This window comes from Adiantum capillus-veneris, chromosome 11, assembly GCF_014529385.1.
Source record: "Adiantum capillus-veneris isolate H3 chromosome 11, ASM1452938v2, whole genome shotgun sequence".
In the NCBI taxonomy this organism is placed as follows: domain Eukaryota; kingdom Viridiplantae; phylum Streptophyta; class Polypodiopsida; order Polypodiales; family Pteridaceae; genus Adiantum; species Adiantum capillus-veneris.
In genome coordinates, this window is record NC_140941.1 from 144,486,521 (window position 1) to 144,499,010 (window position 12,490).

Genomic DNA, 12,490 nt, shown 5'->3' on the forward strand with positions numbered 1-12,490 from the left:
CAGTTTGCCATAGGGTATCTATTGAGATACCCTTTAATGAAGCACCTGAAACAAAAATTGGCCGGACCTACTAGTAAGTATTAGAAACGGTACAAGTAAAAAACAAGGTAACATACTTTGATGAAAACAAAGCACAAGCTTTTTCTCCCTGTCTCTCTTCAATCTTCTTTTTCAAGGGTGTATGTGTGCACGATTTAGGAAAATTGAAAAATTGGAGAATCCAACGGGGATGCTTTTGTCGAGGCGTGGCAGTCTTGGTCCTTAAATCTCTCTCTCTCTCTCTCTCTCTCTCTCTCTCTCTCTCTTCGTCTCTCCACTTGTTTCCAGAAACATTTCTTGTTGTTGTGCGATTTCCACAAACCGCCTTCCAAAAAGGCGTCGGGCGTCGGGTCTCGCAGGCTGTTAAGCCACGACAGAAGATCTTTCTCTGCTGACTATCTCGTAGGGCAGCATGCGTCACATGAAACCGTAGCAGGTTGGGGAGGGGAGGGGGGGATCGGGAGTTATCGGAGCTCTCTTGGACTGCAGGCAAGACGTGTGTTCTGAGTTGCGCAAGGTTTCTTTCTCTCTCTCTCTCTCTCTCTCTCTCTCTCTCTCTCTCTATCTTATAGAATGGATCTCCAACAAGGGGAAACGTAGACGAGGGTTGAGGCATCAGTGAGGAAGGCGGAGGTGCGGGGGGGGGAGAGGCAAAGGGAGAAGTACACAAGTGCGCACGAAGCTCTCTCTCTCTCTCTCTCACACACACACACACACACACACACACACACACACACACACACACACACACACACACACACATGCACGGCGAGCTCCCCCCCCCCCCCCCCCCCCCCCCCGGCCCTCTCTCTCTCTCTCTCTCTCTCTCTCTCTCTCTCTCAAAGAGTCGCTGTGCGGGAGGGTGCTCGGCCGGAGTTGAATGGATCGGGCGAGGTGGGGAGAGAGGTCCATGTCAGGTTGTGACGTGGAAAGGGGAGGGGGAATATCCCGGGGGAATTGTGGTGATTTATTGGAATCTATACTACTTATAATGGGGGGAGGGATTCCGACCCCCCCTCCCTGCCACGCGCCAGAAGCTCCTTCAAGTGGCGAGTGTGGCCTGTAGCTCTGAGAGCACAGCGACACACACACAAAAAGAGAGAGAGAGAGAGAGAGAGAGAGAGAGAGAGAGAGAGAGAGAGAGAGAGAGGGAGGCCCTTGTCACTAATTGACACCTCCATTTGGAGGTGGGATCAATGGCTCACGATCATCGGTTGATCGTGACCGTTGGATTACATACGGAATGCAAAAGATTACCACTTTCTCGGATCCAGGACTTGAACCCACTACCCTCTCCCCCACAGGATTGACTCTAACCACAGGCTAACGCGCGCTTGTTGAAAGGTGTGTGTGGGATAAGTTTATAGATCACGGCGTCGCGGACAGGTTTACACCTAGTTCACACCTAGTTCACACCTAGTTCACACCGAGTTCACACCAAATTTGGTGTGGTGTGCAGCCCTCCCCAGTTCACATCTAGTTCACACCGAGTTCACACCAAATTTGGTGTGGTACACATGTCTCCGAGTTCACGCTTAGTTCACACTTAGTTTAAATGTCGATCAGATGGCCTGGATTGCACCCGCCTCGCGACGCCTACTGTGGGCCATTGATCCCACCTCCTTGGGGAGGTGTCATTTAGTGATGAGGGAGGGAGGCGCAGGCGAAGCACTCCGGTTGTACTAGCTAGATTTAGTTATGCCAGGGTGTATACTCTTGTTTAATCCTAAAATGACACAATCATAAATTAGTAAACTCATTCTTATACAAATGACAAGAATGCAGCCTTATTCAATCACGGAAATAAGAACACTTTTAGACATGCTCTTCTGTAGTGCATTTGACCTCCTCGAGTCTATGGAGAATGCCACCGCGCTGGGGAGAGGAAAATGAGATGAATTAAATTCTAAATTGACGCGCTTTTCTTGCTCTCTCCTGGCTTCCCTTCATCACTAGCGTGCGCAGTTCAAGAGCTCGCTCTCTCTCTTTTTAATGACTGATCTCCGGAGTGCTGCTCAACATTTCCAAGTTAATTCAGATATGTTCTCGTTTTGGTAACAAACAGAGATATGGGGTCCTGCTTGTCGCGGCTCGCTGCAATCAGCTCGCCACCAGGCGGGGGGGTTCTACCAGAGCCAGGTGCGCACCAATTTTTCTAAATAAATCGAACGAAGCTTCATGGGTGCCAAAAAGTCCTGTTATTTATGCGCAGGATTCCATATCTGATGTGTTATTTTTCATGATGGATTATCCAATTGCGGTTTTTTTCTTTTGGGCATTCCATCCAAAATCTTATCTGTGGGTAGTCTCATTGCCTTTTGACTTTGCAGAAAAACCCCCATCGAGCAAAATTGATTCAGTGCCTGCATTCAGAGAGTTCTCTTTAGAGCAGTTGAAGGCAGCTACGGACAACTTCAGCCATGAAAACATTGTTTCAGAGGGTGGAGAAAGGACTCCCAATGTTGTCTTCAAGGGAAATTTGGAGGGCGATCATTGGATTGCAGTGAAGAGGTTTCCCAAAACAGCTTGGCCTGACCCACGGCAATTTGCAGTAAATATTTTCTCTAAGTCATGCATCAACGGAGTTTTAGGTGGTAGAAACTAGGGGGTGTGTGTATTATCATTCTCATTTTGTGTCCAAATTTGTGCATTGTGTTAGATCCCGGTCTCCACATTGCAATCACCAACACAATGCGTCTTTGATGGAGATGGAATGCACTAGTTTGTGGGGCTTATTGATAAAGGCTTTCAGTTTGACGAGTTTCACATTAGGTAAAACTATAAAGAGAAGAAGAGATATAGAGAGCTGCAATGGATTTTAGAAAGCTAAAGGTCTCGGCAGTGTTTGGGTAGCCATTGGTTGAGGTCAAAACTATTTCTTTATGAAATGTTACTTCCATTTAATAAGGAGGAGTTTTCCCAATGTTGGCAGGAATTTTATCATCCTGTTTTGGGTAACTTGTTTGTTGGTTGCTATGGCTTTGGCTCTCATACACACTAACAAGTAACGTACAACCACAGTAATCAAGCTGGCACGTCAGGACCTAGCCTATGGAAATCTTACAAGGAAATCCATGGAACCATTAGTTGAATATGGAAGATGCTGTATCGTTCACTTGTTGTTGAGGAGGAATGGACTTGTGCCAAATGGGGTGGAGCATAATGAATGTTGCAGCAACATGGTTGTTCACAAAGTTTTGGCTTGCCAATTGAAAAGTTTTGTTTGTAGTTGATCTCTTAAACTATCCCAGAACTGCTTGGTAGGCTTTTGCCACCGCATAGTGACATGTTTAATTGGACTACTCATTTAATTGCTATCCACGAGTTGGGGCTGATTTGAGCCCTTCCATTACCCATGGTGTTAGCAGGAGCTCCCTCCTAGACCTATATAATGGCCCTTGTACTTTGTTCGTTTTGCTTCTTGCAATGAAGCCTAGTTTATGTGCAATTGCCTTGTCATTGTGCACTCCTAATCCTAATTAGTATCATCTAATTAAGTTTATGAGTAAGCATGAATGCTAGCTTAATCTATTCACCTTAATCATCATTTATTTAACAAGTAGTATCAGAGCTTAAAGGTAGAATTTCTCTTAATCTAACATTAGATCCTAGTTGCATTTGCATACCTCCAAAGCTAGATCACATCAAGTGCCTCCCCCCCCCCCCCCCCCCCCCTCTCTCTCTCTCTCTCTCTCTCTCTTTCTCTCGATATGATTGCCAAATCAAGTTCTCTTTGCATTGCATGACTTACTCTGAACTAATCCACTCCTTATCCTCTTTGATACTTTTGATTGATGGAGCATGTACCCCAAATGGGATGTGCCACCATTCACAATCACTAGTTCATTATGTGTGTGTTTAATAGCCATTCTTTGCAATTAATCACCCCTTTGCAATCGCCTTGCCAATCGCTTTCACATGAGCTATTGAGCTCTTAATTTTCGGAGAGAAGCCTTTCCAATTGCTTTCTGCACATGTGCAGAAGTTGGCTTAAGTCTCTGTTCTTGTGCATGTTTACTCAGAAAATGGGCTTGGCTTGGTGGTTAGCTCATTTTGTAAAGCCAATAATAAGGGTGTGTGCCATAGTTCAAATCCTACGAAACACTATTTTGGGAGGTGGGCTTATGGGTGGAACTCAAACCGGTGTGCAAATATAGCTTATAGGAGGGGCGAGTTTGTGATTGATCCACTGGGTCTGATCTGCGTGCTTGTCATTGGCTGTAACGGAAGGGTACCACATACCAACGGAAAAGAACAGACTGAGCATACTTTATACACTTCAAAACAACTGAATTGAAAGAGATGCACGACACACGAGACATGGATTGGCGGAGTTCTACCCCAGGAGAGCACTGGCCCCAAATGATGGCGCCCCTTTCGATGTTCCTTTATATTGCTTCAACATGTTACAACACATGTGGCTCTGCTCTACATCTGCATGCGCGCGAGAGAGAGAGAGAGAGAGAGAGAGAGAGAGAGAGAGAGAGAGAGAGAGAGAGAGAGAGAGAGAGAGAGAGAGAGAGAGAGAGAGAGAGAGAGAGAGAGAGAGAGAGAGAGAGAGAGAGAGAGAGAGATGAAATGAAATGTTATATTAACGTCTTCAAAAGGCCAAAATAACCTATGAGACTCGAGCGTTACAATGTGGTGAATCTGATACCAAGTCAGAGTAACAAAATGAAATGATAAAATGATAAATAAAAGTACTATGGGATCCTAAATTGGTAGGCGTGAACTGAGCAGATAGTTGGAGGTAGCTAAATCACAAGTCACAAGAGATCCAGCATCGATCGCTGGCGGATCTCATCAATCTCCTCCATGGACAGCAGTCTAACCAGGCGTCGTGCATGTCGGGCCAAAGTGGTCCGAATCCTCTGATGTAGCCTCCGTTGATGCTGTGTAGTTCTCCGTAGTCGTGGGCGTCTCGATCTCCCTAGCTCAGTCGCTCGATCGATCAGTGTACCTTTGGTGTGAGGCGACAAGATCTGCTGTGGTAGTAGCTCCTCTGGGTGTCCAGTGTCTGCTCTAAAAAGGTCTGTGATGTGTCTCTGAGACTGGCTAGCCTCTCCTCTCATCAGGCTCTCTCTGTGTCTGCGCAGCTCGAGCAGAAACAAACCCAGGCATCTCTGATCCTCGTACCTCATGACTCTGGCGAGTGGTCCATAGCCCTCTCTGAACAAGCAGTGGAAGCGGCCTCGTATTTCGTAGTAGACAGGGCAGTGGCATGTGTAGTGTAACTCTGTCTCAGGCTCCATGTCACACAGGGGTGCATGCCCTGGCCTCTGCTGGCACTCCGCTGTATCTCCCAGTCTCGATCCGCAGCAGGTGTGAAGATGTGCATATCTGGCCAATAGCACACCGTATCCCATGAGACAAGTGGGTGTCCATGTATGTGGGCCTCGTCACAAAACCGTCCGTCGTAAGCTGGAGAAGATGCTCTTTGTAGAAAGCCATCTTCGTGCTCAGCTCTTGTGCTGGCTGTACCCATGTTGAAACCGGCCCGTGGGGCGGTAGGCGTTGGCTTTCACCCGAAATTCTTTACTTTAGACACACACAGAGTACTTTGCAAAGGTAACCTGTAACGGGGATTAACACCTAAGTACACACACGGCTCGGGAGCTAGAATGCTCCGAGCAGACGCCGACAACCTGGAGGCCCCAAATTTGGCGCCCCTTTCGATATTTCTTTATTCTTTAACAAAGGGAATAAAACCTGTGATCTCCTACGAGCTGCCCCGCACAATCAAGGCTAAGAAACACCTGTTCTGGACCGATTTCGGCAGATAACTGTACTAGGACGCTTCACAGTGAGTATCCCAACGCAATAGATGACTTTCCTGATGCATACGGACACTTTGCAAAACCTGGCGAGAATCTGCACCACGCTGAATTCTCTGTTTTCTGCCCCGAAAATGCGCCAGATCACTTGTACAGCGGTCCCCTCGCGTCCCCGAACCTCTTGGGGGTATTAGGGTCCGTTTAGGGCCGAAATCCTAAACCTGCAAAAATACACAGCAGGCTGTAATTCCCTGTTTTGGGCTCTGTTTCGCGTGCCGATCGCATCTGTAGCAAGACCTCGAGCTCCTACACCTGTAGGGCTACTTGCCCTTTGAATTGGACGAGACTTCTCACGTGAAACCTCTCCGAATTCACCTGTACCTGCGGGGGATTAGCCGCTAGCTAATCCAGTACCTGTGCAAGAGGCTCTTGCCTCGGCAATCGCGCATGAACCCACATAACTGTACATTGGTCAAATGAAAAGCCCACTAGAGGGGCATAACATACTGCTCATAGGGGAGAGAGAGAGCAGTGCGTAGCGTGCAGGGCATCACTCCTGGTACCCCACTGTACATAAGAGGGAAAGGAAGCACTCCATAGCTCTTAACATGTGACAGTTTGCAAATGAGGCCTCTCCCGGCATGAAATTCAGCGCCAATTCTTCTTGCATGAGGAAAGTGCACAAGAGTGTGCCACTTGGTGCATTTCCAGAACACTTCCCGTTTCAGGTCTGCCGCTTAAAAATCTCCCGATTGGTCGCTCAATTGACTTTGCGGCAGAGTTGTAAAGTGTTCCCCTAGTCATACCGGAGGTAATGACGTGAACACATTTCGTGGCCCAAAATAGCAGTTCCCTAAATTTTAGGAAATGATTCCGGCTCCCTGTGGTCATCTGACCATCAATCCTCATTGGGACCGCATCCAAAAGTGCAATGTGGCCCAACTGTCGGATACTTTCTGTTGGTAGTCACACCTTGACTTTAGGCCTTTATTGAGTTCACTTCCTAGTATCCACCAACTTGTTAAGTGCGACGGGGGGACCTATATGATCTTGCTCTGAGCCTAGACATCCTCTTACCATACGAATTCAAGTGCCGACCACTACCCATCTGCGGGTGAAACTACCGTTCACATTGGCCATACAATGTCAGACCGTTTGCTACTTCAAGAAGAGGGTCTCAAAAATAAAACAAAACTTCTTGGAAAGAAACCAAGAACTAAAGTTAGCAGTTGCCACGTCCTCTTGACATAGTTAAGAGTTGCCACGTCCCCGTGACATACCCCCCTCTTGAAATCGCTAACGTCCTCGATTGCATACCATAAATACACGCCACTGATGATCTTGTGCTATCAACACTCTTTTATCATGGAATGTATCCGCAAGAAAGGTCATAATACATAGATTGTAATAAACTTGGACACTCCAAGTGAAGAATCAATGGCGACAACACCAAATAACCACTTCAAAACAATTCACAGATCACAATAGATTTGCACTGGCCTAACGGAGTTCCGTGCCTAGAGATATTGGCTCCAAAGACTGTATTAAATCAATGTCAAAGTACAAAGAGCGGTTAGGGTTTCACTCTCAGACTCTGCGTCCAGATGCTTTGAGAAGTGAGGCCCTCACCGCATATTTAAATGTTAGAAGGGATGCCCAAAAGCAGAGCCCCAAAAGCTTGAAAGCAAAAACAGATTCTCTTACTTCATTCATTAGATTCGGTGCAGGTCCCACGCCATGTGGTACCAAGTCTGCTTTTCTATCTGCCTTTTCTGCCACGTTCCTCAGCTGCTCTCGATCTCTCGGGCTTGTCGTCGTCTTTATCATTTTGTTCTTTCTGTGCCTTTTTAGGGCACTTCGCGGAGATATGTCCATGTTCCCCGAATCCAAAGCACTTCCCCTCTCTGATGAAGCGAGCTCTCTCCTTAGGAGTAAGCTTGGGTCGTGCATCCTTTTTCTCTGGATTTCCCTTTTTCTTTCTACTTTCATTCCGAGAAGTCTGTTCTGCTCGTTGTGTCATGGCCTCATTTGTGGGGTAGGTCAGACTGCCAGAGTGAATGGCAAAGCCCCGCTTCGCATGACTCATCAACTCTCGAATAGAAGCTGATTTCTGTTCCAAGCAGTGATCTCGGATCTCTGTAGGTAGACCCAAGGTAAACCGCTCAATCTGTTCTCTGAACGAGATCTTCTTGAATGAAGAGGCGGGTAGAAAAGAGCTCCAACATCTTTCATAGTAAGCATGGATTGTATCTTTCTTGGTCATCCGAAGATGGTTCCAAGCAGCTCGTATATCTCGTTCATATTCTTGCGTCAACCAAGAAGAAATAAAAAGCTTCTTAAATTTCAGCCATTTAGCTGGCACAGTCTTGTTTAAAAGAAGTGTGGACCACCACGCGCATTCTCCTTAAAGTAAGAGGCAGCTCTCTGAATCTTGGAGTGCTCTGAATAGCGTCCCCCCGTGAAAGCGATGTCAAACTGCTGTATAAAAGACAAAGCTTCGAAGCATCTGAGTATCTTGAAAAAGTATCAAACTTGACCGAGTGGCCACCTTCCTTAAACTCTCGGACTTTCTTGCTTGTATCTTCGAGAAAGTCATACTGGTTGGCTTTGTAAAAATTCTTCTTGTTCGCATAAAAGTTTTTGTCATCCGAATCTGAGTTGTCTGTAGACGAGTCCTCAGTAGAACTGTCAGTTTCTGGGCAAGATTTAGCCTTCTTTGCCTTTTTCTTGCCCTTTCCGAAGCTTTGTTTCTTGCTTCGCTTTTTACCTTTTCTGTCTTCTTCGCTCGAATCTGAAGAGCTAGAAGAATTGTCATATGAAGAAGAAGAAGAAGAAGAACTGGGTACTTCTTCAAATCGAACACGCTTCTTCTGTTTCTTTGCCTTGTCGAATGTCGAGTGATGACCCAAATATCCCTGAAAGTCAGTGCCTTTCTTTTGCTTTTTGCCGTGCTTTTTGGCTTTCTTTTGCGCGTCAAAAAACTGAGCAATCCGTGCATCAACCACCTCTTGTAATTCCTTCTCTGAGTATTGTTTGTGATCAGAAGGTTTCTTGAGAGCGGGTTTCAGGGGTGTAGTAGTTTTCTGCCACTGTGCATGCACTTCCTGAAAAGAAGTCTCGCTCATATATTTTGCCAATTTTGGATCCTTTGCAAAACTGAGCATCATCTTTGTTGCATCGCCGATCAATTGACGACGTTTCATCTCTCTTTGCTCCGCCTGAGTAGGCCGAGGCGGGCCATACTCTGTGGGAATCTTCGTTGTGATCCCTGCCCGCATCTCCAGATGCAGATGGAGTCGACTGATCCTTGCGTGAAGCCATAGGTGCCGCGGAAAAAAAAAAATGGGAATCGGATTTTCCGTAGAAGAGAAATCGGCCGTGCTCTGATACCATTGTAACAGACTTGGACACTCCAAGTCAAGAATCAATCGCGACAACACCAAATAACCACTTCAAAACAATTCGCAGATCACAATATATTTGCATTGGCCTGGCGGAGTTCCGTGCCGGCCCCAAAGACTGGCGCCCCTTTCGGTATTTCTTTATGTATTAAATCAATGTCAAAGTACAAAGAGCGGTTAGGGTTTCACTCTGAGACTCTGCGTCCACATGCTCTAAGAAGTGGGGGCCTCACCGCATATTTAAATGTTACAAGGGATGCCCAAAAGTAGAGCCCCAAAAGCTTGAAAGCAAAAACAGATTCTCTCTCTCTCAATGAGAGAAAAATTAAAGCATATTCTCTCTTTATCTCTTTTCCAATTTCCTTGCAAAGCCAAAAAGCAGGGATTTGCGTCGCTAAAAACAAAACATTATTTTTTTTTCCACCTCCGCGATTTTTGGAAATTAGGGTTTCTGCTGTCGGTAGCCACGTCATCACTTTGTGACATAGATACAAATGACTTAATGAGGCCTTCATACTTTTGTCATTTCCATCTATTACACTGAATTCATATGTACATTTGATGTACTAGCTCTATCATTACCCCTCCTTTGCACACGTTGGGTTGGGGCATAAGTAGGCTATAACCCAAAGGCTTCAAGGTAAAGTTGCAATACATTTGGTGACTCTGACAGTTCATGCTCTTCCATCCACTTTGCATCCATAGGCGGATAGTTCTTGAACTTCACCAAATAGCGTCTTGTAACTTGTCCTTTAACTTTTCTGTCCTTATGTGCCAAAACTTGCTCAGGTACCAGGATCTCATCAAGTTCCTCAACTTCTGGCTGATCCTCATCTGGCATATCTTCTGGCACATCACCCACGAAGGGTCTTAGAAGACTCACGTGAAACGCATTAAAAATCTTCCACGCATTAGGCAATTTCAGCCTGTAAACCACATCGCTGATCTTGTCAAGCACTTGAAAAGGCCCATAGTAACTCATGCTGAGCTTAGGAAATAGCCGTTCCTTGCCCTTCATCTTCTTTAACCTTGCCTTTTCGAACCTTAACAGAATCCAATCACTAGGTGATAACAGCAATTCACGACGGTGACGATCAACAGCCTTTTTCTGCTTTGCCTGAGTCTTCTCCAAGGCAACTTTAATCTTCTTATACATCTCATCCATGTTCTCAACATATCGATCTGCCTCAAAGATCTTGTCCTTTGTATGCAGAATGGGAGGAATCTTTTTGCCGCCTTCAACAATCTCAAAAGGTGCTTTGCCAGTAGACGAATGCACCGTATTATTGTATGCATACTCAAGCATATGCAAATACTGTTCCCACTTGCCCTTATTATCTGACACATAGCATTTCAACAGATCTAAGACAGTAGAATTAGCCTCTTCTGACTGTCCATCAATCTATGGATGAAACGAAGACGAGAACTTGAGCGTGGTGCCCATGTTCTCAAACAATCCTCTCCAGAACAAACTGGTCATGCGAGGCTCACGATCACTGATAATCGATTGTGGCATACCATGGTACTTAAACACATTGTACATGAACAAGCGTGCCATTTGATCAGATTTTATCTTCTTCCTGACAGGGATAAAATGGGCCTACTTGCTGAACTTGCAGATAATGGTCCATATACCATCATTCCCTATTGGCGTTCTTGGAAGATCAAAGATAAAGTCCATAGCAATGCTTTCCCATGGCTTATCCGGAATCGGCAGTGGTTGTAACAACCCTGGTGCCTTTTGCTTGTCAAACTTGACCTTTTGGCAAACTATGCCTGCTCGCATAAAGGCATCCTGTTAGGTGCAGCGGAACGAATGTTTGCGCTTTGCTCAAGATGAGTGGTCCATATTTGCTCAAGGTTCCTTTTAGTTCTTATGGAAGGGAGAGCCTTCCGTTCTTAATGGAGAGTGCTATGATCACGAACAAAGTGACTGGACACTGTGCGTGCAAGTGTATGAGACTGAGAGATAGAGAGAAGAGAGATACGACACTAGAGACGTTGTAAAACCCTCCTCCGAAGGCCCCACTCTCGTCGGCGAGAGTGGTCTACTTATGATTGCACAATCTGTTACAAATGGTATGCATGTGACTGATGCAAGTCTAGGCTATGTCGACGATGACGACAGGGATGACGAAATCGACCTAATGGCTGAAATCTGCAATCTTCCTACTGCTGTCCAAAAACGCTATAGGCTGAAATCTGCGACTAAGCCAAGAACGCTGATTTCGGGGCTGTTTTTTGTGGGTCTTTGTCGCTGAAAAACTGCAGGTTTAGGGCTGAAAACTGAGGTGTCTTTAGGCTGAAAATCGATGGTCTATCCGGGTTGAATCTGCTACTCCTTTTAGGGCTGATCTTGATGGACTTTTAGGGCTGCAAATCACTGCATGTGTCGGATCTGCAAGGCTGAGAATGGAACCAAAAACGCGAGGCTGTTATGTTTCAAAAACGTTAGGTTTGATGGTTTTCCAAAACGCTAGGGAGCTTTGCCAAAACGCCAATTCTGATGCTTACTTGGGCGATGAAGCTGGATGCAAATGCTGGGGATGCTTGTGGATGGCGCTGGCTTCTTGTGGAAAGATGTTTTCTTGGGCAATGAAGTTGGATGCAAACGCTTGGGATGCTTGTGGATGGCGCTGGCTTCTTGTGGAAAGAAAACGCTGATGATGGGGTTCTTGCTTGGAGGAAGTCCACCAAGGTCCTGTTGAGAAGATGCCTGCTGAGCTTGGCTCCTGTTGCCTCTTCTGCCATTTAGTGCTAACTTTGGTTTGCTTATATATTTTCTTACCCAAATTGTCCTACCTACTTTTGTTGAAAAGTCACTTAAATTAATAAGTGAAAAATGTCAAAAATAGGGAAAATAGGCTAAAACCACTGGAAAATTCCCGTGACTGATTCTGATGGGAATGCTTACGATCATGCTGTGTGCAACCAGAGGATATGCATCTACACTAAGTGATTGGGCATGCACGGTCTACGAATAGAGTCACAAAAGTGCCAGATCACTTCTAATCTAGATCGACTCGACTGACGGAAACCCTGTTATGGTGTAGCTTGTCCACGGACACATAGGGTTGGATGTGTCACGTGACACATCCATATCTCTCCTCAAGGTAGGCCAATAGAAGAATGTCTCTACCGCTTTAACTGTTGCATCAATGCCATGATGCCTTGCATACAGTGGGACATGACTCTCTTCCATGACCTTATGTTGCAGTGGCCTAGTGACACAAAGTCTGCCATTCATCATCATAAAACCATCTCTGAGGAGGTAGT

At 45.8% G+C, this 12,490-nt stretch overlaps 1 protein-coding gene across 2 annotated transcripts in view; it reads left to right on the forward strand.

Moving 5' to 3' along the window:
- Positions 1-1,852: 1,852 nt before the first annotated feature.
- The window catches only part of LOC147448152 (serine/threonine-protein kinase BSK1-like), a 93,943-nt gene continuing 83,305 nt past the window's right edge, over positions 1,853-12,490 (forward strand). Inside the window, exons 1-2 of one of the 2 annotated variants that reach the window (XR_015189688.1) lie at positions 1,853-2,178; positions 2,370-2,590. Coding sequence is in view for 1 of the 2 variants with exons in the window: in XM_086524012.1 (XP_086380138.1) it covers positions 2,109-2,178; positions 2,370-2,590 (291 nt within the window). In the remaining variant the exon portion in view is untranslated. The remainder of the gene's footprint in view (positions 2,179-2,369; positions 2,591-12,490) is intronic. The other variant, XM_086524012.1, reaches the window with a different exon arrangement.